The sequence below is a fragment of the Rhinopithecus roxellana genome, chromosome 19 (assembly GCF_007565055.1).
Source record: "Rhinopithecus roxellana isolate Shanxi Qingling chromosome 19, ASM756505v1, whole genome shotgun sequence".
NCBI lineage: Eukaryota > Metazoa > Chordata > Mammalia > Primates > Cercopithecidae > Rhinopithecus > Rhinopithecus roxellana.
In genome coordinates, this window is record NC_044567.1 from 51862343 (window position 1) to 51888702 (window position 26360).

Below are 26360 nucleotides of genomic sequence, written 5' to 3' on the forward strand. Positions count from 1 at the left end.
GCAAAGCCTTCTCTCCCGTCCTTGCCTGTTCCTTTGTACTTCCAGGCTCATTTTAAAGTCGTATTTAAAGGACTGCCCTCAGAAATGCTTCCATTTAGCAGAACTGTGTTCGGCCTGACACCCTTTGCCAGGAACAAAGCCTCATGTGAAAGAAAACAAAATGAACTTTTTTGACTTTCTTCTCTGTGTTCTTCTGTTACAGGGTGAGGATTCCCAGTTTGAAGGGAGGGAACTAGGGTCAGGTAGGACAATGGGGCCTTTATGAAGAAAGGGGAAGTTATTTGGGTCACTCCTCTGGAGGGATAGAGGGCTCCAGGAAGATCTGCCTCCCCAAAACCTGGAAACAAGACGGTTCTTTAAGAATAAAAATCTACGTGGGGCTTGAGGCCAAGAACAGCCCTTGTTGCCACGAACATGGAGACTTTGTAGCATGTCCCGTTCTTAGTGCTTGAGTGTCCCAACCTTAAGCTGACTAAGCCACCCTGGCTGCACATGCAGCAGCCATGACTGTGTATGCTGTGGTGGTGGTGTCTTCCTCATGACTGGAGGAATAATTATATGATATTGTTGACCCCCCAAGTATTGGCTGATGAACGTGGGCCTCAAAGGCCAGTAGCTTTCTTGGCCTGCAGAGTAAATGGACAGTATATTATGGAAAGACTTGCATACAGCTTCCTGTTTACAATGGGAGGTTTAGGTTTCATAATCCTGGACCAGTCAAATGCACCAAATATCCCAAAACTCAATCGATTTTTTTCTTCTATTCATTGGATTCGTCTGTGTCCTACTGAGTTTTTTCATGGCTGGAGTATTCATATGAATGAAACTGCCGGGCTATCTGATGGGTTAGAGTGCCTTTGAGAAGACATCAGTGGATACTGGATTTGTTCCTGTCAATGAAGTTTTACAGGCTGTACCAATCCTCCAGTATGAAATGTCGGAAAGAATGAAGAGCGGCAGTAAAAGAAATACCTAGCGAAAAACACAGGAAGCATATTGAAGCTTGGACTAGAATTTCTTCTTGGTATCAGAGAGACAAGTTTATCACAGTATTTTTTTTTCCCTGCTGACCTATTGATAATACCAACAGTGTTGAGTGGCATTTTTTTTCTTAGTTTTTAATTTCTTAAAGAAAATATACTCCATAGCTTCAAGAAAAAAAAAAAAAGAATAAAAATCCACACCTGAGAACAGATCCATACAACCTGCTTACAAAGAACAGCTCCTGTGCTACCTGAGGCTGATTTATTTGAAGAACAAAAGGAAGACAATTTAGTGTAAACAAGTGCTATTCAGTGAACTTTCTGCAGCAGTGGCAATATCCATAAATCTGCACTGTCCAACCAAACTAGCCACAGATAGCTGCTGAGCAATTGAAATGAAGTTGGCACAACTAAGGAACTGAAGTTCTTATTTTAATTCAACTTCAAATGGTCACATGTCACTAGTGACTACCACACTGGACAGTGCAGGTATAGATGGAGCTCACATCAGAGTCTTGAAACTTAATGGCTCTAACCTTAGGCAAGTTATGTAACATCTAAGCCTCAATCCCTCCAAGTAGAATGGGGATAGCCATTGCACCTAAATCATAGGGTTGTCCTATTGTCTTGAGCAACATTATGTAAAGCACTTAGCCCACAGCCTACCACATAGTTATCTAGAGTTGGGAACATCACCGCTGGTTTGCATGTCCAGACCCTACCCGGGAGAAGGGCCTAGCCTATGATTTTGGAACTCTCAGTTGTAGGTTTGCATGTTTCAGCTAACACTCCACTCTGAGTGCAGGCTCATCAGGACACCATACGGTTGTAAATTGGCTTCCATGTCCCAGTCCTGGCTTTTGAGGGTCAGTTCTCTCCTTACGAACAAATTAGCAGACTCTGGGCTTGTAAGATCAAGGAGTACTGCACCGCCGCCCCCGCCCGGCCCAGATTTGATCTGATTGACTTTGGCTTCCACCTACTGTTTAAAATGTGTATGTTGGAGTAGGGACAGCACAGGGGAGGGGGTTACTTTCCTGACTCTAGCCCAGGACATTTGGTGTTTTTGAATAGGCACCGTTCAGCCTGGCTTCAGTTTTAGGAATCAGGTACTCTTTTTATTCCATCCTCTATGGAGACAAAAAGCTGCTCCTCCTTTGAGTACTGACCTACATAGATTTCCATTTCTTTCTTCAGCCTCAGGCCAAACAACTGGACAGGGCAGTAGAACAAGGCTGTCTCCTCAGGATCCTGCCAAAGGCACTGTCCTCTCCAACCTGGATCCAGCCCCACTTGCCCTTACTGGTTGCTTACACCCAGAGTGCACACTCACAGGAAAGGGGCTCTGCTGGCTGCAGGTGATCATCTTGTCCCTTCTTTGCCTTAGTGTGTGTTATTGCTATTTCAATGTCAGTGTTTTTGTTGTTGTTGTTGTTGTTGTGTTTTTTTTTTTTTTTTTTTGAGACGGAGTCTCGCTCTGTCGCCCAGGCTGGAGTGCGGTGGCCGGATCGCAGCTCACTGCAAGCTCCGCCTTCTGGGTTTACGCCATTCTCCTGCCTCCGCCTCCCAAGTAGCTGGGACTACAGGCGCTCGCCTCGTCGCCCGGCTAGTTTTTTGTATTCTTTAGTAGAGACGGGGTTTCACCGTATTAGCCAGGATGGTCTCGATCTCCTGACCTTGTGATCCGCCCATCTCGGCCTCCCAAAGTGCTGGGATTACAGGCTTGAGCCACCACGCCCGGCCTGTCAGTGTTTTTTTTATGTATTTTCTTCCAGTCTTTGCTGCTGAGATCTGACTGTATATACTATTTTGTATCCTTTCATGTATTTCTTTCATGTATTTCAATGCAGCCCTCAACATCATCATCGTAAGTCTCTCCAGCAAAATGCTGGAGGCCTCCCTCTTCTGAACCTTTACATGCTGCTGGCTGGCATCAAGCAGAGGTCATCACTGGGTGCTGAACAGGTCAGCTCCCTAGGGCAATGTGAGCAAAGTGTTGGGGCTCATCCTTGATCCTTTATGCCCTTTTGGCAAGATTCCTTTCTCAGTCACAGAGCAGATGGACACATAATCTTGTTCTCCCAGGGGCTGCATTCTCAGGAGTCTTTTCCCTGCACCTTGGGCGCCTGGTCAGGGAGGTTTGTACAAGCCTGTGCACACACAGCAGTCTGTCACAAGGCTGGGCAACCTTTTTTTTTTTTTTTTTTAACAGACTCTTGCTCTGTCATTCAGGCTGGAGTGCAGTGGTGCAATCTCAGCTCACTGCAACCTCTGCTTCCTGGGTTCACAAGCAATTCCCATGCCTCAGCCTTCTGAGTGGCTAAGACTTAACAGGCACACACCATCACTCCCAGCTAAGTTTTTGTATTTTTAGTAGAGACCATGTTTTGCCATGTTATCCAGACTGGTCTCAAACTCCTGGCCTCAAGTCATCCACCCACCCCAGCCACTCAAAGTGTTGGGATTACAGACATGAGCCATGGCGCCCAGCGTGAGCCAACCTTTTCTGAGCCATAGTCCAACTGTACTACAGCTGTATCCAAAAGGTACCATGTATCTCCCAGGGTAACCTGAAGACCTAACTGGGCACACTAGCTGTCCTAAGATTCCTTTCCGTTTCAGATCTTTAAGGCCCATCTCTTCTAGATCAGTGTAAATATCTGAACTTGGTGCTTCAACCCAATTGGTCTTGGGATTCATCCTTTTCCTACCCAGCTCTCATTCTCTTCTAGGCTATTCCATGGCCTCTTCCACATATTACATTTGTGGTCCTGGGCAAGTTACAACAACACTGAGCATCTTGACCAAAGTCACTTCACCCAACCACAGGGTAATCCCAGGCCATGTGCACATCCCAGGATTAGCCTGTGGTTTATCAGTTATTTTGTCAGGTTTTTTTTTGTTTGTTTGTTTGTTTAATACAGGGTCTCACTCTGTTGCCCTGGCTAGAGTGTAGTGGAGATCAGAGCTCACTGCAGCTTCAATCTCCTGGCTCAAGTGATCCTCCCACCTCAGCCTTCCAAGTAGTTGGGACTACCCACATGCACCACCATGCATGGCTAATTTTTTTGGTTTTTTGTTTTTTTAAGTAGAGACGAGGTCTGACTCCATTGCCCAGATTGGTCTCAAACTCCTGAGCTCAAGCAGTCTTCCCACCTTCACTTCCTCAAGTGTTGAAATTATAGCGTGAACCACTGTCAGGCTCTTTTGTCAGTGCTATCAACCTCTAACATCCTCAACACCAGACAAGACAGGTGTCTGTATTAAAACTTTATTACAAAATTATAAAGCAGAGCTCTGTAACAAAATAATACACATTTGGGTTTGCTTTAACCTCCAAGTAAGTCTGAGAAAATCTTAATATAAGCCACTTGAAGTAACAATTCACATCCAAGAAATTTCCACAAATTTATACAATGTATATTGAGCACTAGTTCCTGTACAGCTTATTCTTATTAGTTTGGATCCAACTATTCCAATGTATTATGAACCAGTCAGCTATCTGTCTTTTGAAACAAGTCTTAACTGAAATTTCAGAGCAATCAGCAAAAGCTACGGAATAACTGTAAGAATTAGATGTTTCCATGATCATTAAAACCAAGGATCCATGAGGGGCAGGAGGGAAGATTCAAAGTTTAAAAAAAAAAATTTTAGATCTTGGTTAAATATGAACTGGAATGGGATCCTGGAACTCCCAACTTTTATTTGGTGTAATAAAAATGATGCAAAAAAAAAAAAAATCAGGGTTGTTTGACACCTTTTTTCCTAAAGGGAAACCTTCACCAAAAGGGGACAAAAGACTCAAAAGGCAAAATGAGTAAACGACCTCAGTTTTAATTCTTACTGAGGTTACTAACCAGCTATCAGTATATTATTTTCGGACTGGAAGAAGAGGTAAGGCTTCAGCAGAGAAAGCAGGTTGTAAGTAGAGGGCCAGCTTTTGCCCTTAAGTTACTGCTAGATCTTAACTGAATTGCACATACATAGATCTGTTTTACAGAGGAACTGAGCAGCTGAATGAATGATCTTTTGCTAAATTGGTAGGCATTGTAAACGATAGTATTTACTGCCCATGAGAAAAGCGGAAAGGGATGTCTTCATGAGCAAATCTGATTCCCCCAACTCCTGCAAAGGCTGTGGTTCAGAATCAAATCATCCAGGACTTTGTATAATGTTGAGGTAAGTGGCCCAGTGTTCAGCTGACAACTACTTTATGCAGTTATTTCATTCCTCCAAAGGGGTTTAGTGGTTGGTGATGGAAGGAAAGCATAAATATGTCTGTACCAATATAATAAGTCCCTTTAGAGGTTTCCCTCTGCCATCCAGTGTCATGATTGGCTCTAGTCTCACATTTTTCAGCTGCATAGGAGGGATAAGGGGTGGGAGTTGTCTGCCAAGGCATTTAGGGTTTGCATAGTTTATCCATTGGTAATGGGAAAACACTGCTCTCCTGATAATGTTTTGTGCTTGGCCACGCTTCTCCCGCAAACTCTTAAGCCCTCCAGCTCCTCTGGGGTGTAAAGACTGTGAGGGCTCAAAAAAATCACTTACTCATTGTATGGTCCTTCCTAAAGAGCCTAGAAAATGCTTTCTCCTCCTGGGTGTGGTGGCTCACGCCTGTAATCCCAGCACTTTGGGAAGCCAAGGTGGGCAGATCACAAGGTCAGGAGTTGGAGATCGGCCTGGTCAACATGGTGAAACCCCATCTCTACTAAAAATACAAAAATTAGCCAGGCATGGTGGTGGGTGCTTATAATCCCAGCTACTCTAGAGGCTAAGGCAGGAGAATTGCTTGAACCTGGGAGGTGGAGGTTGCAGTAAGCCAAGACTGCACCACTGCACTCCAGCCTGGGTAACAGAGTGAGACTCTCAAAAAAAAAAAAAAAGCCGGGCACGGTGGCTCAAGCCTGTAATCCTAGCACTTTGGGAGGCCGAGATGGGCGGATCACGAGGTCAGGAGATCGAGACCATCCTGGCTAACACGGTGAAACCCCGTCTCTACTAAAAAATACAAAAAACTAGCCGGGCGAGGTGGCTGGCGTCTGTAGTCCCAGCTACTCTGGAGGCTGAGGCAGGAGAATGGCGTAAACCCGGGAGGCGGAGCTTGCAGTGCGCTGTGATCCGGCCACTGCACTCCAGCCTGGGCGACAGAGCGAGACTCCGTCTCAAAAAAAAAAGAAAAGAAAAGAAAATGCTTTCTCCCTGACCTGCCCCCAAAAATCAGTAGGCTAGGAAAGGAAATGAAACTAGGGTCTCCTTACTCCCCACCAACCTGGGAAATAAAGACTTGAACTGTCAGCTCACAAGAAAATCCAGTCTCATTCAGTACCTCCTGAAAGCTCTTATGTGCTCTGTCTTAACGTTTGCTCTCCAGGAACTTCAAGAGAAGTCTGGCCAGAGAAGAGCACAGGCTCTTTGCCTAAATCTATTTCTTCAATGAGACCAAATTTAAAACTACCATGGATTAGGGAGGGATTTCATTCTCAGGGGAAAGTGGCCTAAGACTCCTTCAAGTTGGGAAAAGGATCAGAAGCCAAGTCAATATTAAGCAGAAGGCCACTGCCTCCACCCATTGCGTCCCCTTTCCACCTAAACTAAGGATGGTGCAAATCAGGTCCCAAGAGAAGCAGCAGCAGGGATTATGCACGCACTCTCCCTTGCAGACAGAAACAAATTTCCCAGCAGCTTGGGAGCCTGATGTTTTGTTGGCTCCCAGAGTCGGGTCAGGAGACCAACAGCTTCCAATCCCAGCATTTAAGGAAGCAACTCTTTAACAACTTTGAAATTTTTCTATAGCATTTGTGTTTCATTTCTCACAAAAGATAAGTTTACTGGTCTAAAATCTGTCCTAAGGACCACTATCGGTCTGGCAAACTAACATTTTTGGTCCAAAGAAATAAAGATTTAGGCAGTGTAGCAAGAGACTTTAGCGAAGAGTTAAAGCACAGAAAGCCGGAGAGACCACAAATTTAAATCCAAATGTGCTGGGCAGGAGGACTTCTGATTGATGAAACACATGGGCAAGCATCTCCCATGTGGGGAGGGGATGGGCTGGGTACAGGAGAGGGGGTGAAATTATGTCTAGGTTCAGGGAGAAAGACAGGACCCAAGTTCTGGAAAGTTCTCTGTTCATCAGTTACCATCATCACTCCAAGATCACTGAACCAAGAACATACCCATGTGATTTATACAAGTTCCCACTGGCCTTGGGCTTTGCCAGCCAAGAGGTACACCCCTGTGGCAAGACAGGGATGCTCAGGGGTGACATGCATCTTGCTTGCCCTGGTCTTGGGGGAACACTGCAGTATTTCTACTAGCTTGCTCTTCTGCAAGCTGGCCAACCCTGAGCCCAGACACCCCAGGCTATTTCCCTGTAAGGCACTGAAGAAACCGATGCAAGCTCTCAGGACCGGAAGACATGCACAGCTCGGATTACATACTGCCGGCAAATGGGACATTCATTCATGCGTTTGCCACACTTGGTACAGGTTACCATGTGGCCACACTCCAGCAGAACACAGTCAATGGGTGAGTCCATGCAGATCTTACACAGGTTCTCCTCCAAGCCTGATGGTACTGCTCCCCCTGTACAAACACACAGGGCAGAAAAAAAGGGGCAGAGGAGTAAGTGAGGAGACTGTCTTAAGTGTATAGAGGTAACTGGGGGAGGGAGGTGGGAGATAACAGGTACACTGTGAACAAACTCCCAATGCACAGGCTTCCCTCAAATACAGCTCCTCCAAGGAAACATTTCCTCAGTAACCAACTCGGATTACTTGTTTAATCCACACTTCCTCCCCTCCAACAGGTATAGATTTGAAAAGTACAGTACTTGTGGATCAGATATATCCCAGAACATGAGAACTAAGACAAAGTTCTCAAAGCTTAAAAGAAATAATTTTCAGACAGCTAAGGCTATAATACAGTGAGTGTGTGAGTGGCACTTAGGGACTCATTATCCCCTGAGGCAGAACAGGCTAAAAAGATAAAACTGGTTCAGAAAAGTTTAGATAGAAATGGAACTGTGGTGAATGGTTCATTAAGGATCACATGGCTTATCTATAAACATATCCTCCATGTAATAAAGTCAAGGTTCATGGGGGACCCCTCTGCTATCTCATGAACTACTCCCAGGCTTCCTAAGGAAACTTCCTGGTGGAGAAGCCTGGCAGAGATTATTGCTCCCTCTTTCTACCCCCACAAAACTTTTTTATACCCCCATGACTGCTGATCACATTGGATTAAAATTTTGAGTTTACCTACTTACTCCCCCAGTAGACTGTGAGCTCTTTAATTCAACATATTCAATCAATTTTTACAATTATATGCTTAGCATTTATTTCATGCTCCAAGGTTAGATATTCATCTTTGAAGCCCCCAGTGCCAGTCATATGGTAGGTACTCTAAATGTCTGATGAATGAACATCTTCCCAAGGGAATGACAACATCCCACATTTACTGAATGCTTACCGTGTGCTCGGCAGGGTCCTGAAAGCTTTGCATGTATTAACTCAGTGAAACCTCACAAAAACTATGAAGTAGGACCTCTTGTTATTTTCATTTTATAGATGAGGCCAACTGGGGCAAAAGAATAAGTGACTTACCCAAGGGCACACAGCTGCTAAGTTGAGGAGCCAGGATGCAAACCCAGGCAGGCTGGCCCCACAGCTCCTGCTCTAGAATGGCCTTCTGCCTAACTGCCCTAAGAGTAGAAACTATCCATAGTGATCAACTGCCAAGTGCACAGAGTTCTCAATAAATGCTAACTGGCTTGTGTCACTAGCAGAATATAGTGGGCATGACTAGTATCCTAGTAGAGCTGACCCAAACAGAAAAAGTCATGTTCAAAAGCCCAGCCATCTCCAACATGTCTTAAATTGTAGCCTGAAGTAGGTACCCACAAAAAGGAACTGATCTCACACATGTCACCTCTACCATCTGGGGGTTGGCCACCCCATAGAGGAATTCTCCCTTACTGCATCTATACTTTCTCTTTTCTGGACTATTCAAAAGTTAAGAAATACTTCCCCTTAGCAGGTAGGCTGGATGTGAAAGGGAGTGAAACCTATTTGCCTCTTTTGAGGTGCTGTTGGCCCTAACAGAAGTTTGGAGACTACAAATACCTAAGATGAGTGGGAATAATTTATAATTTTCAATTACTCATTCTCTGAGGAGTAACAACAAACGCATTAACTCAGCTGTCAGCATTCTCCCAGGGAATCAGACAAAGGAAGCACCAAGTAGATCAGCCTGATCTTGGTACCAGGTGATGCGGGGGGGCGCGGGGGTGGGGGTAGGTCTAGAACTCCAAATGGTTTTGGGGAATTGAGAAAAGCTCAACTGTTTTTTATGTCTGATGCCCATTCTGAGCAAAAGGCCATTTTACTAAATAAATTTGGGAAGTCTTCTGAATTAGTTTTAAAATGCTTGCAGGCTAGTCCAACACTACTCTAAGAACATTCTCTCTTGGGAGGGAGTTCACAACCACATACCCTTGAGGCTTTTTGAAAACACACAGAATGTCCCCACAGATGGTCAGGAGTTCTGCAGTGTGTTCTGGGAGTACCTGAGGGCCGAGCGTGGTCTTTAAGTGAATGGCAGCTGAGCTGAGATATATAGCTTATGCCCAGAGAGTAGCACATGTGTTAGCTCCAGAGTAGCTCTAACCATTACCAGCCCTGTACAAACAGGGCTGTCTTAGGTCACCACCCTTTCTTTTTGGTTAGTACCAGAAGCTGCTAAACACCCTGATTCCCCAGAAGGTGCACACGGAGACCCTCCCTACCCAGACCAGAACTGAACACACTAGGATTTTTTAAAAATGAGCTGAGTGATACATGCCACCCCTTCTCTGTTATAGTGTTTTACAAATATTGGCTTCTGAGCTCAGGCAGCCGAGGGACATACACATCAGTCAGGCTACCCCTGATATGCTCCACGCTGCTTCCTGCACAGGGAGCAGAGAGAATTTCTTTTCTTTTCTTTTTTTTTTTTTTGAGATGGAATCTCACTCTGTCGCCCAGGCTGGACTGCAGTGGCGCGATCTCGGCTCACCGCAAGCTCTGCCTCCCGGGTTCACACCGTTCTCCTGTCTCAGCCTCCAGAGTAGCTGGGACTACAGGTGCCCACCACCACGCCTGGCTAATTTTTTTGTATTTTCAGTAGAGACAGGGTTTCACTGTGTTAGCCAGGATGGTCTCAATCTCCTGACCTTGTGATCCACCCACCTCAGCCTCCCAAAGTGCTAAGATTACAGGCATGAGCCACCGCGGCCGGCCTCAGAATTTCTAAAGATGGTGAGAGGCCCCCTGGGTCTCTGTGAGTTTCCCACACACCCTCTCTCTCTGGAGGCTTAAATGCTCAGAATTCTTAGACTACTAAAGGGATTGGAGTTGAAGAGGACAAAAGAGCCTAAACCCATTCCCAAACAGAAACAACTACATACCGTTTTGGTCTTCGGCACCACTGACTGAAAAGGAAAGAGAAGGATGTCTGAATAGGTGATGGCATCATGGTACAAACAAAGTCTCTTACTGCCCTGACATCGTTTCTGAACTCTTACCACTCCCTGCTGGGAACCAGGCTTGCCAAGAGCCTAGATGGACATCTGCCCGCTTTACTCACTATACATGCTCAGAACTCACACAAAGCTCCTACTCGTGCATCTGATCTTTTTTTTTTTTTTTTTTTTTTTTTTTTGAGATGGAGCCTCACTCTGTTGCCCAGACTGGAGTGCAGTGGCATGATCTTGGCTCACTGCAACCTCTTTCTCCTGGGTTCAAGCGATTCTCCTGCCTCGGCCTCCCAAGTGCCTGGGGACTACAGGCACAGGCCACCACTCCCGGCTAATTTTTTGTTTTTGGTGGAGACAGGGTTTCACCATGTTACCTAGGCTGGTCTTAAACTCCTGATCTCAAGTGATCCACCTGCCTCAGCTTCCCAGAGTGCTGGGATTACAGGCATGAGCCATTGCACCCTGGTCTACTCTTAGAAAAATGTATTCCACCAGTTTGCACAAACTGCCAAGTAGAAGGATACTGTACATGCGCAATATGCTTTTCTATTTTGAAGCCAGCAATAAAGTCAAGAAAGAATGAACTATCTAGCTGTTTCAGTCAGTCAGGGAATCTGGATAAAATTCCCACGTGGAGTCATCTGTTCTGTTCCCCAGGTCCTGATAACTCAAGAGAAGACTCTTGAAACAATCCCAAAGGGAAAACAGACAGTAGTCCTCAGTCTGTAATCAGGTGAAGACTCAGTCAGATGTCTCCTAACACTGATGAATTTGAGCTACTGGTAGAAGAGAGCCTGAAATCTGACTTCAACCACTCTTAACAAGCAAGGAATCAGCATGTTGCTCTGTAGGAACTGAATCAATTGGGGATGGGAGGAAAGGAGAAGATTATGTGGTGAAATAATTTCAGAAAATGCTAAGTTCAAAACAGCCAAAACACATTTCTCTTCTGCAGGACTTCTCTGCCTTTAATATAAAAATCTACCATAAATCAGTAATGAAGATACAGTATGAGGTATTTTTCCCTAAACTCATTTAACCACAGACCCAGATATTTTCCTGGGCATGTGCTGAATGATACAGTGTAAAATGCCCTGGGAAATGAACAAAAGGAAAAGCCCAAGTGTGGACAGAACATATACCTTCTCCTACTATGTATGTAGATTCATTTTCTACCTCCCAAATCTTCAGAACAAGCATTCTTATGCTAAGGTAAGAAAACTTACAAGGTGGTGGTGAGTAGGGAGGGGACAGCATATGGTGAGAAAGGCTATGGACTTAGACCAGAAAATTCTCAGTTAAAACTGGGCTCTATGATAAAAGGGTGATGCTAATAATGTCTATTTCATAGGTTGTTCTAAGGAATAAATATATGCAATGCCTAATCTAGTTTTGACACTCAACCACAAATGACAGCTATTATTAGATGGTGCAGATATGTAAGGTGTCTCCTTCCATGGCTAAAAGTGTGGAAATTGAGTCAGGTCAGTGCCATCATGCTTTGGAGTGACAGCAAACACTTCTGAGCTCTGTATAGCTACCATGCAGATAGCCCCTCACCCAGGTGCTGGAGTCCTTTCTGATCCTTGTATAGCCGAGTCACTCTCTCCATCAGCTCCCACTTCTCACAGCAGCCCTTGTAGTTGACAAAGTTACGAGCCAAGATCTCTTTCAGCTGCCGCACTGTCAGGCCTTCAATGTCCTCCAGGTCGGTCAGGTCAGACAGAGAGGCCCTTCGGCCTGGGACGAAGCTGTCCTCTGAGTCAATAGACTGCAATGGCAAAGAAGAGATCAGTGTGCTCAGCTCTTACCTCCCCAAGCTGTTTCTCCAAGGACCCCAAAGCACTCACCACATCATAATTTTGGTGACTGACCTCATGAAGGGTAGGAACAGAGACAGGATGAGTACCTGGCATGGGGCTCTGCATTGCAAAATTTATTAGAATCTCTTCCTGACCCATGATTCTGTGCTCAGGAGCAAACACACACAGACCAACCAATCAGTGTGACACAGTACTAGATAGAAGTATGGTAGAAGGAGCACTGGTTTGAGTCATATGACCCTAATTTTGAATCTTGACTGCTCTGCTGGTTAATGCTAAATAATATCCAGCAAGTTGCTTACCACTCTGAGCCTGTTTGCCCCTCCATAAAGGGGAGAGAGCAGTCATACCCCACAGGGGTCCTGTAGAGGTTAAATATGGCTGCACATGAAACCCAGCATGGTGCTGGCCCTTCTCCCCTGGAGACTTCTACTTGCCCACAAGAGGCCCATTTCCCTGGCAAGTACACAATCTTGTACACATTTCCCTGGCAAGTACTCCTCTGTACACAATCTTGGCCACAGCTCCCTGGTCTGTGCTCTGGACTGGCCCTGCCTGGTTAATTGTCTGACCTCCTTCCCTTGACAATGGCTACAGTGTGCTAGAAGCAGGAGAAAAGAACAAGATTTTCATAGCAGCAGCACAAGCCTGCCCTCTGGCAGCTCTTGGAAAGTCAAGAGACTGGAAATATAATGGGCCATGAGGCTTCTCAGTCTCCACTATGACTTCACAACTCCTTATAAACACACTGACAGCTTCATAAGTTAACCTGGAACACTAACACTAAACCCTATCCCAAAAATATAATTTCGGAAGCACTATCATCACACATTTATTCTCTCTCCACCCGAAGAGGTTCCTAAGAACACCAGTGAAAGAGCAAAGGTGAAGACAGACCCGAGCAGAGGCCCCACCTGGGTCTCATCCTCAGCAGGTACTCTGGCCACGCTCTCCAGGTAGACGGGTTCCTCTTGATCCTGAGACACATGGCCATTGGCCTGTGGGAAGAGAAAAGTAACATCACATCTAGAGATGTCCTAGAGATGTGCATAGCATGGGCCTCTTTTCAACTCACACAATGTCCACAATGTATTCCCATCACGCCCAGAAATCCGGAGCCTCTTGGAGCACCATTACAAAAGCCTGCTCTCTCATACCAACTTTGTCAAGCAGAGAAACAACACAAATACATTTCAATAGACAAAGCTGCCCTCTAGAACAAAATTGCATTAATTCTGCACACACCAGGATGGCAGTAGCCACCACTCACCATCAGTTTAATCTCAACTTGAGCAACACAGGTGAAAGGAAGGTCACTGTGTCCATTCCGCTGCCGGACTGCTCTCTATCTGACATCAAGGTTTTTCTTGACACTGATCCAAAATTGCCATCCCTATCCCTGGTTCTGCTCCTCAGACCATAGTCTACTGGGTTTTGTTTTGTTTTTTCCCCAAACTGTTTATACCATGTTTTCCCCTCCTTCACACTAAATCTCCCTGGTTTCCTTATCTGACAGTGATGGGACAAAGTTTCCAGACCATCACCACCCTAGTCTCTTTTCTGCCTAGTAACAACTCTCACATTCTGGAAATGTGTTCCCATGTTGAGCACACTATTATTAAGTGCTATATCCAGACCTAGTCAAAGAATATTTTAATGTATCTAAGAATCTATTAGCCTAATACTATAAAACACTGCCTATGCTCATGAAATTTCATTATGCTTAGAATTTTCACTTCTCAAAAGGTTCCTCCTGAGTACTCCTTTAGGAAGTTTGGCCAAAGAGTAGGCAGAACTGTGAGCCTCCTAATTCCATCACCATTTAAGCTACAAACCCCTCAAGTAGATCCTCGTCACCCACTACTCCCTGCATGCAAAGGGCCTGCTGTGAGCTCAGAGCAAAGAGGTGTCTGAGCTCACAGGCCTTTTCCACCAGATTCTGGGGATGCCAGTGAAGGGACAATCTGGGAAACCAAAGTCACCCACTGACCCCAGCCACTCATCCCACATTAGGATGCATAATATGGGTCTAATCGAGAGGAGGCAACCAACTGCAATGGAAATGAAAAGTAGAAATAACAAAATGCCAAGTGAAGGCAAGATCAAATGCATAGTACACATGTATGGGGATGGATCCAAATTAATGTCTTCATCAACAACGTTTTCTCTTAGCTTACTCTGGATCCTCACTGGTCTCTCAGGTAGTGTCACCTTGGAATTACCCTGGAATCCTTCAGAGCCTAACCTGTTCCTAAGTAGATATCTTTCAGATGTCCTGTTTCCTAGAAAGAGAAATGACCTCATGCTGCAAAGCATGCTCTTGTCTTTCCAGTTTGCCCACTGGTTAAATAAAAATCCAAAACTAGTATCTGTCCACAGTTGTGCTTATTGTATACCTTCCTTGCCTGGCAACTATTGATTGCTAGGGCACTAAAGGTAGAAGGAAGAACTCTGGTTGAGCAAGTATTATAAGGAAATTTACATTCTAGGTGCAGCTCACTTGTGAACTTGTCAGACAGCACTGCGTGAGTTACTTAATTCTTCCATGCCTGTTTTTCCTGCTTGCAAAGTGCAGCTCTCACCAGAACAGGGGATGTAAGCAGACATTAAGGTCTCCTGAAAATCTCAGAGGAAAAGTACCCACTTAGATCTTGTATGTAGGGTCACCTTTAGGTGCAATCTGGAAATTTCTGGTTAATGACAGGAAGCTTATAGTCTTTCATTGAAAAATCTACCTGAAGGTTTGGTTGGTTTTTTGTTTTTGTTTTCTGAGACAGGATCTCACTCTGTTGCCCAAGCTGGAGTGTGGTGGCACGATCATGACTCACTGCAGCCTCGACCTCCCAGGCTTAAATGATCCTCCCACCTCAGCCTCTTGAGTAGCTACAGGTGCCCACCACCACGCCCAGCTAATTTTTGTATTTTTTGTAGAGACAGGGTTTTGCCATGTTGCCAGGCTAGTCTCAAATTCCTAGGCTCAAATGATCCGCCTGCCTCAGCCTCCCAAAGTGCTGGGATTACAGGCATGAACCACCATGCCCAGCCAAGGTTCTTTACAGAAAAAGAATTCCTCAAGTTCTTTTCCTAGCTCCTTATACACAGAGTGCTCACAAAACACACACACACACACACACACACACACACACACACACACACACACAAGCAAAGGGAAGAATGTATAGCAGGAGTTAAAATCTGTCTGGCAGACCAAGAGTCAGAGCTTAGGAAAGAGTTAAAGTCCAGCTGTGGAGAAAAACATGCTCAGGCCAAAAAGGGAGTTAAATGATTTTACTGCAGTTAAATTATGCTATCACATTGGCCTTTATGCCTCAGTGCTTGTCCAGAGCTGAATCAGGGGGCCCAGTCCTGGCAGAGGAGGTCATCATAAACAAGCAATAGCAGCCATCCACATCATGTGTAGGAACTAACAGTACTAGCACTATACCAGCTCTAAGTAGCTCAGAGCTCTTTTAGACATGGTATCACACATTCAGGTCTCTCAAGATCCTGGCAGGATCAAAAGTGATCTGTGATTACTAACCCCATTTCATTGTTGTAGGTTCAACGTTTGCCCAAGGGGACCAAGAAGTCAGTGACAAAAGGGGATGTGGAAATTGGATCTTGTAGTTCCTAATTCCCCCATATTGCCCAAGCCCTATATCAAGGGTCCCCAACCCCTGGGCCACAGACTGGTACTGGTCCATGGCTTGTTAGGAACCCAGATGCACAGCAGGAGGTGAGTGGCTGGCAAGCGAGCATTACTGCTTGAGCTTCGCCTCCTGTCAGATCAGTGGTGGCATTAGATTCTCCTAGGAGTGTGAACCCTGTTGTGAACTGCGCATGCGAGGGATCTAGGATGCATGCTCCTTATGAAAATCTAACTAATGCCTGATGATCTGGGTGGAACCATTTCATCTCGAAACCAACGCGCCCCAGTCTGTGGAAAAATGGTCTTCCACAAAACCGGTCCTTGGTGCTAAAAAGGTTAGGGACTGCTGCTATAAATAACAGAGTCACTAAGGCACTTCTGCAACATCACCACTTCTTATACAACAGTTATGTCCACTGGCCTCACTCTAATCCAGGAGTTAGCTGGTCTACGTGTCCACCTTCCCTCTTCTGGGGGCTTTTTGAGAGAGTATATTACTCATTTCTGTACTCCCCAGGTCTGGGTCATGATTCAGTTGATGTGCTGCTCTTAGCTTCCAAACCCCCCAGGATAATGAAGAAGCAGCATACAAGTACAGCATGCCAACTACTCCTGCTTCCAGTCAGTGACTGGTAAGAGAAGCAGTGTCTTTGTCTGTTTCCCCACCCTTCCTTGCCTCCATATAGCCCTTTGCTTTCCTATATTCCTTGTGATGGTTACTAAGGAACTAAGTTCCCAATCTAGCCAATGAAGACCGCAACAAAGGAGTTAAGTTGGAAGACAAATTGGACCAGAACTAAATCTGATGGCTTAATGGTTACTTTTCTCAAAATATTTCTGGAATGATGAACTTTTAAAAAATGTCTAACTAGGATATGTGTGTATTAAAAACAAAAAGCAAACAAAAAAATTTGGTACTGTGCATATCATCTCTGAAGAAAGCCAAAACATGAGTCTGATACCCAGAAAACACTTGGTGCACCAGTAGTCAGAAAGGCTTCACATCATCAAGACACTTAGCCTTATACCCCATTCTCACAACACAGGCAGGAGAGGAAAATGAAAATGAGCCCTCAAACTGGCACAGACTGGCAAAGACTACAAATGGGCCCTTACCTGCTGATTCTCCTGAACCTGGGCTGGGGGAACAGAGGTGGCTTGTGCAGATGAAGAGGGGAGGTTGGGTGAGGTAGGTGGAACCATGCTGGAGTGAGGCTGGGTCAGGAAGGCCTGCTGCTCAGGAAAGTCTGGGGACAAGGTGGAGGGACGAGTCCTGCCCTCCTGGGAGATTATAGGCTGCTGGCCAAGGACCAAGAGCACCAGCTCTTCTTTCTCCCGGCACATTTCGGTAGAGATGTCATGAAGGCTGAGATAGTCCCTCAAGTCCTTCACCTTCATCTTCATGAGCTCCTCTCGCTGAAAGGCTGTAGCTCGAAACCGTTGGCAGAGAAGGCAAAGGCGGGGCCCATTCCCCACTTGGCTCGAACAGGTCATGCAGAAATTTTTCTTACAGTCCAAGCAGGTCTGCTGCTTAGAGGAAGAGACACAGGAAACCATGTCAGATTGAGAGAACAAGACAGAGAATGAGATGGGAGCTTCAGAGCTGCCAAGCCCAGCAGGATCTCCTTCAGTCACTCTTATTTTTACTAAGCTCTTTCACATAACTAAGGGTGCAAGCCACTTTCAGATTTTAGATTAAAAGCCACTCAGGGGTGGCAGACCTCCAGTGTGTATTGTGTATATCCATGTACAGGACACTTTACGTTTATTATTTAATTTGAGGCTTACTTTATTTATTCATGAAGCACCTGAGGTATTAATCAAGACTACCAGCTCTAGAATCAAAAAGTTCTGCATTTTTATTAAGCCTCCCTCCCTTATTTCTTGCAGTATCACCTTGGGTGTGTAATTTAGCCTCTCTGGTGCTCAGTTTCCACATCTGTGAAATGGGGTTGATAACAGTATCTACCTCATGGGGTGGTTGTGAAGATTAAGAGAGAATCTGTTTAGCATATCTAACACAAAATGAGTCCTCAACAAGTGTTAGCTGTTTTATTATAGCTAGGAAATATTAGCTAACGGTGAGAGCCAGGATTCAAATCCTAAACTATAATTATTTCTGCATGACGGTTATGGTGGTGGTGGTGGTTACAATTAATATTAATTTACTAAGGTGCTTCTATATGTTAGCTTGTCATTTAATTCTCAAAGCAACGCTGCAAAGTAGGTATTAGTGTTCTTCCCTGATCCACAGACAAAGCAACCGAGGCTTAGGGAGATCAACTACTGTATTCAAGGTCAGGCAGTAAACAGGAGAGCTGGGATTCACACTCCAGGTCTGTCGGAGACTAATGCTCATGATCACATTCTTCCCACCAGGCCATGCTGCAGAGCTCAGTTCCATTCAAGCATGGAGCAGTTCTGAGTCAAGGGCCTGGTTTCCCATCTCCAAATTCCCCACTCACTGCCCCATCAACACAGGCTCCCCACTCCAGGAAGGTCCACTCAGAGTGCTGGGAACCCAGTGGTGCTTATGACCATATCCAAGACAAATATTTAGACAGTGACGGGAGACCGTCTGGACATCAGGGTACTCTCGTTACTGAAAGCACAGAGTGTCTCAGTTAGGCAACGGGCGCCTGATGGGCAAGCTGGTACTGCCTGGCAGCAGCTACTCTGGCAGTCACTGACAACACACGAAGGCTTACTCAGCCCACAGGAAGCAATCCTCAGCCTCTCACCCCACAGGCTGAGCAAGCACAGTGACATCTGGCTGAGCTCTGTTCTGGCCAAGAGCATGTCACACCCCCAAAAAGAGAGGTAATTCCTGAGCACACTGGGATTGGCCTCAAGGGCACCCTCACTAATCCTTTAACCTTTAAAGAAGTTAAAAACTTTTCATCCTGTGTTGACTTAAGTAGTAACTTAAATATTTCTGGTCCATCTTTTCAAAATATAGAAAGCTGTTCAAGCTAAAAAAGAATGCTTAAGAGACAAGATTCTCATAGTCAAGATCACAGACACTCTGGACTGAAGTAAATGTCTGCATAGTTAAGATAGTTATGTAAGTTTTGTCTAAGTATCATTCATATAGTAAAAGGAAAAGAAAATAATATTTACCACCCAGTTTTGGCTATTAAGACTTAGAAAGCATTGCAAAGGGACATATATCAAGCTCCCTAATTCTCCACACAGTTATAACCAAACAATACACTATTCAGAGACAGACTTAAAAGGATGCCTGGCTGCACTAGCAGTGTAACGGTGTTGGCACCAGTAGCCACGCAGGCAGAAAATGGATGTTTTCAGGTATTTGGGGTTCATTCACATCTAAAGCTTTTCTATTGGGAAATGAAGTGTGCTTAGGATGACTGAGACTGAAACAAACAGGCTTCAATGTCATAAACCTGTGGGCCTGACATGGAATATTACTTAAGTCAATGCAGTTTGACAAGACCTAGCTTGACACAATTATAAAGCCTGCATTGCTCAATCAGCCAGATCCAAACAACTCTCTATTCTTTCTTCAAATGTGTGTGGCTTGTTGGATGCAAGATCAGAATGCAGACAGCAACCTAGCTTCTATGCACCCACTGGCTCAAAGGGGACTCTGAAATAAGCTGGCATCTGAAACACACCCTACAGGAACAGGATAGGGCTTGAGGCTAAAACCCCAGTTTGCAGTGGAAGGAGAGAACAAGAGGAAAGGAAAAAAGGGCTGTCAACAAATGCAGGCAGAATGAGCAAAGGACACGCTTATGTATAAATTCTACCAAATGGTTCAAAACAACTGAGTAACCAGGTAGCACGAAAGATGAATTAGTGGAGGCAACCAACATGCCTGCAGAAATGCCCAGAGTGCACTGAGATATCCAGCATCACAGAACTGGCCATGGCACCTCAGGTGGGCACCATCCTTCAAAGATGCTGTGTGCAGGGCCCTGTTGGCTCCCATTTGCCAACTGCCCTTCCCTTGCTCCTACTCTCTCCCACCCCTATTCCCTGGAATATGGGAAATATTACATGAGAGAATGTATATAAAACCTTAGCACAAGGTAGATGCTCCAGAAAAGGTAAAACAGTCACCTTTAATTTCTTTTCCCCTTACCAGCACCTAAGACCCAGTCCTCTCTTAACACTCTGAGATCTGAATATCACTTCCATGGCTCCAAGCATAACCTCCTCCTCCAACTGGTCCAACTAAAGAGGCTGGGTGCCAGACTCCCTCCAAAACTGTCAGTCACAGCTAAACCACAGAGAGGTATTACCAATAGAGGTGGGGTATTTGGCTTGTGGCAAAATTACAGCCTGCCATTTCTCTTTAGGACTGAAAACTCACGGAATGCAAGGGCCACATCTTACTTATGTTCTCTCCATAAAGTCCTGAATGTTATCTGTGCTTTGCACCCAGTAAGCAATCAGAAAATACTGACCATAATGAAGAAAAAGGAAAAGAAAAAGACAGTAAGATTCATGTAATCATTTCAATTCAAGCACTTCTAGAAAAAGACATTTTGAAAGCCCCTGGCTGTTAAATGCCAAACCCTTAAGATAAGAATGCTGATCCACTTAAGCATGAAATTACAAATGAAAAATTCTCATAGATGAAAACACCCTTAATATTCACAAAATTTACTGTAAATTGCACAAAATTAATTCATATTTGTAGCAAGAAAATATTGTACCAATAATCATCTTTTACCATCCAAACTGGAATTTTTCTTCCCCTCACAGAAGCTCTTGTTACACACACTTTTCTTTTGTCACATTGTATGGTGTGCACTGTCCTCACCTCCCTGTGCGACTGCAAGCTCCTGTTAAGCAGGAATGACCTTCTTCATCTCTGCCTCCCTAGCCCAGGCAATTCCTGATACACAGTAGATATTCAGTAATTCATTTTCCAATAAATAAGAAAAAAAGCACCTTATTTTAATCATTGCCTTGCTTCTCTAGGCATCCAGGCCTATAACTGTCATCTTCTACTCGACATGCCGAACGTCTTCTGGGAGGGGGCTTTGGAATCAAAGACCTGGGTTTGAATCCCGGCTCTGTCATTTAATAACTATGTGATCTTGAGCGCTACTGAAGTCAAGGGAAAAGAATGAGTATTTTAATATCTCTCATGCTATTTGTCAGGAATTTAACACATTCAATGTTCTTCTTAAATTTTAAACCCTAAGCCCTAGTTTCTCATATGTAAAATGGGATTTGGGAGATTCTAAAATGTATATCATAGCTATTATGTGGATTAAATGAAATAAAAAAAATTTAAATTCCTTAAACAGTCCTTTGCACATAGCAGATGGTTTAAAAGTATGATTTCCTCTCAAATTTCACATGATCACCATTTTAACATCATAATCTATCACTTATTCTGGGCTGCAAACCTCTCATTCTGCAGAAAAATGCAGAATGCAGGCGTTCTTTATCCAGGTAAGGGTTTACCTTCTGCCCTAGTCCTGCTTCATCACAGATAACTCACTGTCTCTGGAAGAGGGAGGGTGCACACCTAGACACCATAATCCAGCCAGTAATTTTACTTCCAGCTCACTCATTTGGGAAGCATGGCTCCCAAGCATTTCAAATGAAATCTGCTATAGTAAATAAGCTCCAGTCTTTGTTATGGTCCTAATGTATCTGAGGCATCCTTAACATTGTTTTTGATAAAAAGAACAAGTTAATCTGCAATCAGGTCTTTTGTGATGGTGGCTAATGAAGTAACATCAAGTGCTTACGACATTCTAAGCATCGTGCTAGGTACCCTTCATGGCTTTCTTGTCTCACTTTATTCCCACAACACTGAAAGATGAGGACTACAATCATCCCATTTTATAACAGGGAAACTGAATCTCAAGAGAGGTTAAATCATATAGCTAGTAAGTAGCAAAGCTGATAACTGAATTCAGGTCTACTGACTCCAAATCTATGCTGATATGCTTTGCTTTTGCTTTTACTTGGTTAGTTCTTCTTAAACATTTTTGTGAAAGGGACAGGTCTGGGTCACCAGCATTACAAAGGCAAGGTTGCAGGCACTCGGAGGGGTCAGCAGCACTTGCCCATGGTCCATAGGCTGCAGTGGCAGAGCAGGCCAAGAAGTCAGCACTCACCTTCCTGGCTGTGCTTGCAAAGTGAGCCCCACAGGACTTGCAGCTTGGTTCCAGGCCTGTTGGGGAAGGGAAGGAGCTGTACCCAGGGTTAGAATAGGCCTGCATCCTGGCTCCCTGGGGTGGTGGGACCTCTTCAGGCTGTCCATCCAGGCAGAACCAGTTGCAGCAGGTTGCCCACATGATAAAATCTGGTGCAAGGAAGGAAAGGGGAAAACGTCAGAGTTAAGATACACCTCTACTGTCCTTTTGATGTCCAAGAGCACAGGTGAGCAGTGATACTCAATCCACACGTGCCACCAAGGTAGAGGGGTGGACGTGTTTTCAAGGATCACAGATTCCTTTTTTTTTTTTTTTTTCTCCCGAGACGGAGTTTCGCTCTTGTTGCCCAGGCTGGAGTAGAGTGGTGTGATCTCGGCTCACCACAACCTCCGCCTCCTGGGTTCAAGCAATTCTCCAGCCTCAGCCTCCCGAATAGCTTGGATTACAGGTGCCCGCCACCATGCTTGGCTAACTTTTTTGTATTTTTAATAGAGACGGGGTTTCACCACATTGGCCAGGCTGGTCTCAAACTCCTGACGTTGTGATGGGCCCACTTCGGCTTCCCAAAGTGCTGGGATTAAGGCGTGAGCCAGGGTGCTAGGCTGGGGAAGACTACTGGTAATTGCTTTATATAAACGATGCAACCCAGACTCAAAGAAATCAAATATATAGCTAATATATAGACAGTTAATATACAGAGTTGAGATTCTACAAACCCAGGTTTTCTGACTCCAAACCTAACATCCTTTTCCCCATACTATGTTGTCCATTCATTGATTTCCCCTCCTGCCAGCCAGTAAAACTACTCTTACATTTGTACATTTGTACCCCCAATCCTAGATAAACTTCTATCACAGCACCTATTATACTTTCTTGCCCAGGCATATCTTGCTCTTTATTTTCTATTACTAAGCCATAAATTCCTCCAAGGGCAGGGAATATTTTTTCATTATGTACAGTACTGTTCCCTAGCACTATTGTCCACGTAGCAGAAGCTCAACAAATATTTGCTTCCTTCCTGAATCAGAGCCTCTGTAGGTTTATTAAGAAGTCGGAGCCAGGTGTGGTGGCTCACACCTGTTAATCCCAGCACTTTGGGAGACTGAGGCGAGCGGATAACCTGAGGTCAGGAGTTTGAGACCAGCCTGACCAACATGGAGAAACCCCATCTCTACTAAAAATACAAAATTAGCCAGGTGTGGTGGCACATGTCTGAAATCCCAGTTACTCAGAAGGCTGAGGGAGGAGAATGGCTTGAACCCAGGAGGCGGAGGTTGCAGTGACGGGAGATTACGCCACTGCACTCCAGCCTGGGTGACAAGAGTGAAACTCCATCTCAAAAAAAAAAAAAAAAAAAAAGAAGTGTTGGCCAGGTGTGGTGGCTCACGCCTATAATCCCAGCACTTTGGGAAGCCAAGGTGGGAGGATTGCTCGAGCTCAGGAGTTCAAGACCAGTCTGGCCAACATGGCAAAATCCCATCTCTACAAAAAAAATACAAAAATTAGCCAGGTGTGGTGGGACACACCTGTAATCCAGCAACTCAGGAGGCTGAGATATGAGGATCACTTAAGCCTGAGAGGCGGAGGTGGCAGTGAGCTGAGATCGTGCCACTGCACCACTACACTCCAGCCTGGGTGACAAAGTGAGACCCTGTCTCAAAAAAAAAAAAAAAAAAGAAGTGTTGGTTTATTACTCCCATTTTACATATCAAATGCAGGTACTGGGGACAAAGGGGTGATGATTTCTACGATCAGAAAACAAAGAGGATCCGGATTGAATCCCTCAAATGTCAGAATAACCCAACAATTGTAAGAGGGCCCACTCAAATGCCAAGCATTGATGTGAGATATGAGTGTTTTTCTCAGTCGACTAAAGCAGCCAATGTAGACACATTGAGCCTGAACTCTTTGCTTACAGAGATTATAAACGAAACATTTAGTGTTATTATTTGATAATCAGTTCACACAATAGAATGCTCTGCTGCTTCCTGACTCATTGTTTTAACAAAGGCACTTTCACAAACTGGAAGGAACTAAGAAGCCAACTGATTCAACCTGGGTCATTTTATATAGGAAAAAAGAATGAGAACCAGCAAGGGGAAGTAACTTCCTAGGTCAAATAGCTCATAACCTTAGACCTCTTCACTTCTCTAGGTCCTTTTTAGCTTTCCAACACTGCCTCCACTGAACCTGTGATATAATTCTCTCCCCTGCAGGGGTCCCTGGTTAATACCTGTCTCCCCAACTTGCCTCTGACCCCCACCACAACAGGGATTGTGATAGTCTAACAGTGCCCAGTTAGACAGGTAGCTCAACAAGAACTAGCAAATGAATGAATCATATCCAATATCTAAGTCTTAACTAATCACACATTTATTCAGTCTTCAGCACATCAAGAACATTTCTCTCTGACTCGATATAACCTGTTTGAGGGTTCTAAGTTCCCAGAAGAGGAACTTAGTTCCCGGGAACCTAAGTTCCCAGAAGAAGAATTGCAAGTAATCTGGCCTTTACTTGCAATTAACAGTTCACATGGAATAATGAAGTAAAGAGTTCTTCACAGAGTGTGTGTATGATAAAGTAAATGAGCTCTTTGTTGGCAAGAGAATGGAGATAACAAAGGAGGAATAGCCCTCTGAAATAGATATTTTGTAATTTTTTTTTTTTTTTTTTTGAGACAGGGGTCTCACTCGGTCACCCAGGCTGGAGTGGAGTGGCATGATCTCAGCTCACTGCAACTGCCGCCTCCCAGGTTCAAGTGATTCTCCTGCTTCAGCTTCCTGAATAGCTGGGATTACAGGCATGTGTCACATGCCCAGCTAATTTTTTTTTTTTTTTTTTTTTTTTTTTTGAGATGGAATCTTGCTCTGTCGCCCAGCCTTGAGTGCAGTGGTGCAATCTCGGCTCACTGCAAGCTCCACCTCCCGGGTTCACACCATTCTCCTGCCTCAGCCTCCCAAGTAGCTGGGACTACAGGCGCCTGCCACCATGCCTGGCTAATTTTTTGTATTTTTAGTAGAGACGGGGTTTCACCGTGTTAGCCAGGATGGTCTCAATCTCCTGACCTCATGATCCACCCAACTCAGCCTCCCAAAGTGCTGGGATTACAGTTGTGAGCCACCGCACCTGGCCAATTTTTGTATTTTTAGTAGAGACTGGGTTTTGTCATATTACCCAGGCTGGTCTCAAGCTCCTGACCTTAAGTGATCCACCTGCCTCAGCCTCCCAAAGTGCTGGCATTACAGGTGTGAGTCACCATGCCCCGCCAAATTTTGTAATTCTTTAAATCACATGTTGATAGACAAATCTGAGACAGTGTGTAATAATAAAAAGAATATAGGCCGGGCGCGGTGGCTCAAGCCTGTAATCCCAGCACTTTGGGAGGCCGAGACGGGCGGATCGCGAGGTCAGGAGATCGAGACCATCCTGGCTAACACGGTGAAACCCCGTCTCTACTAAAAAATACAAAAAACTAGCCGGGCGAGGTGGCGGGCACCTGTAGTCCCAGCTGCTCAGGAGGCTGAGGCAGGAGAATGGCGTAAACCCGGGAGACGGAGCTTGCAGCGAGCTGAGATCCGGCCACTACACTCCAGCCTGGGCGACAGAGCGGGACTCCGTCTCAAAAAAAAAAAAAAAAGAATATAGAATCTGGAATAAGAAGGCCTCAGTCCTAAGTCCTGCTCTACTACTTAAAGTCTGTGTTATCTACCTCTAACAAGTAATAGACTTTCTGTACTTCATTTTTCTCATCTGGACAGTCTATATGCTATAAAGCACTATATAAACATTAGTTGTTGTTATCTGTATTATAACAATGCTTTTAACTACAATTTTTCTGGGAAGGCAAAGGTACAAAATAAAACTAATAAACCTACAGATTTCACAACAATTACCATCTGGCTTTCCAGGCTTGTCCCCTGCAAAGAGGACAAGGTTGTAGACAATTCACTAACTTTTTTTTGGGATGGAGTCTCACTCTGTCGCCCAGGAGTGCAGAGGCGTGATCTCAGCTCACTGTAACCTCTGCCTCCCAGGTTCAAGTGATTCTCCTGCCTCAGCCTCCCGAGTAGCTGGGATTACAGGCGCCTGCTACCATGCCTGGCTAATTTTTGTATTTAGCCAGGGCTAAATACAATACATGTTTGGGCTGAAGATAAAGGTTTGGAAACACATGACCCACCCGAAGTACATAAAGCCGGAGTTGGGCCGGAGACTGATTAGATGGTCTGGGTCAGAAGAGAAGAA

General features: G+C 44.8%; 1 protein-coding gene and 1 pseudogene across 4 annotated transcripts in view; one reads left to right on the plus strand and one right to left on the minus strand.

The window, feature by feature from the left end:
- Nucleotides 1-307: 307 nt before the first annotated feature.
- On the plus strand, nucleotides 308-2418 carry LOC104675101 (annotated as a pseudogene). Its single transcript, XR_004055086.1, has one exon. The product of XR_004055086.1 is annotated as an oligosaccharyltransferase complex subunit OSTC pseudogene (transcript).
- Nucleotides 2419-6765: 4347 nt separating this feature from the next.
- Nucleotides 6766-26360, minus strand: part of RFFL (ring finger and FYVE like domain containing E3 ubiquitin protein ligase) — a 78973-nt gene continuing 59378 nt past the window's right edge. For 2 of the 3 annotated variants that reach the window (XM_030923710.1, XM_030923709.1), the window contains exons 2-7: nucleotides 22077-22264; nucleotides 17086-17496; nucleotides 13235-13318; nucleotides 12058-12268; nucleotides 10429-10452; nucleotides 6766-7568 (exon numbers count right to left, since the gene is read on the minus strand). In XM_030923710.1, the coding sequence (XP_030779570.1) occupies nucleotides 7387-7568; nucleotides 10429-10452; nucleotides 12058-12268; nucleotides 13235-13318; nucleotides 17086-17496; nucleotides 22077-22256 (1092 nt within the window). In that variant the 5' untranslated portion in view covers nucleotides 22257-22264 and the 3' untranslated portion in view covers nucleotides 6766-7386. Of the gene's footprint in view, nucleotides 7569-10428; nucleotides 10453-12057; nucleotides 12269-13234; nucleotides 13319-17085; nucleotides 17497-20892; nucleotides 21052-22076; nucleotides 22265-26360 lie in introns of all 3 variants that reach the window. The other variant, XM_030923711.1, reaches the window with a different exon arrangement.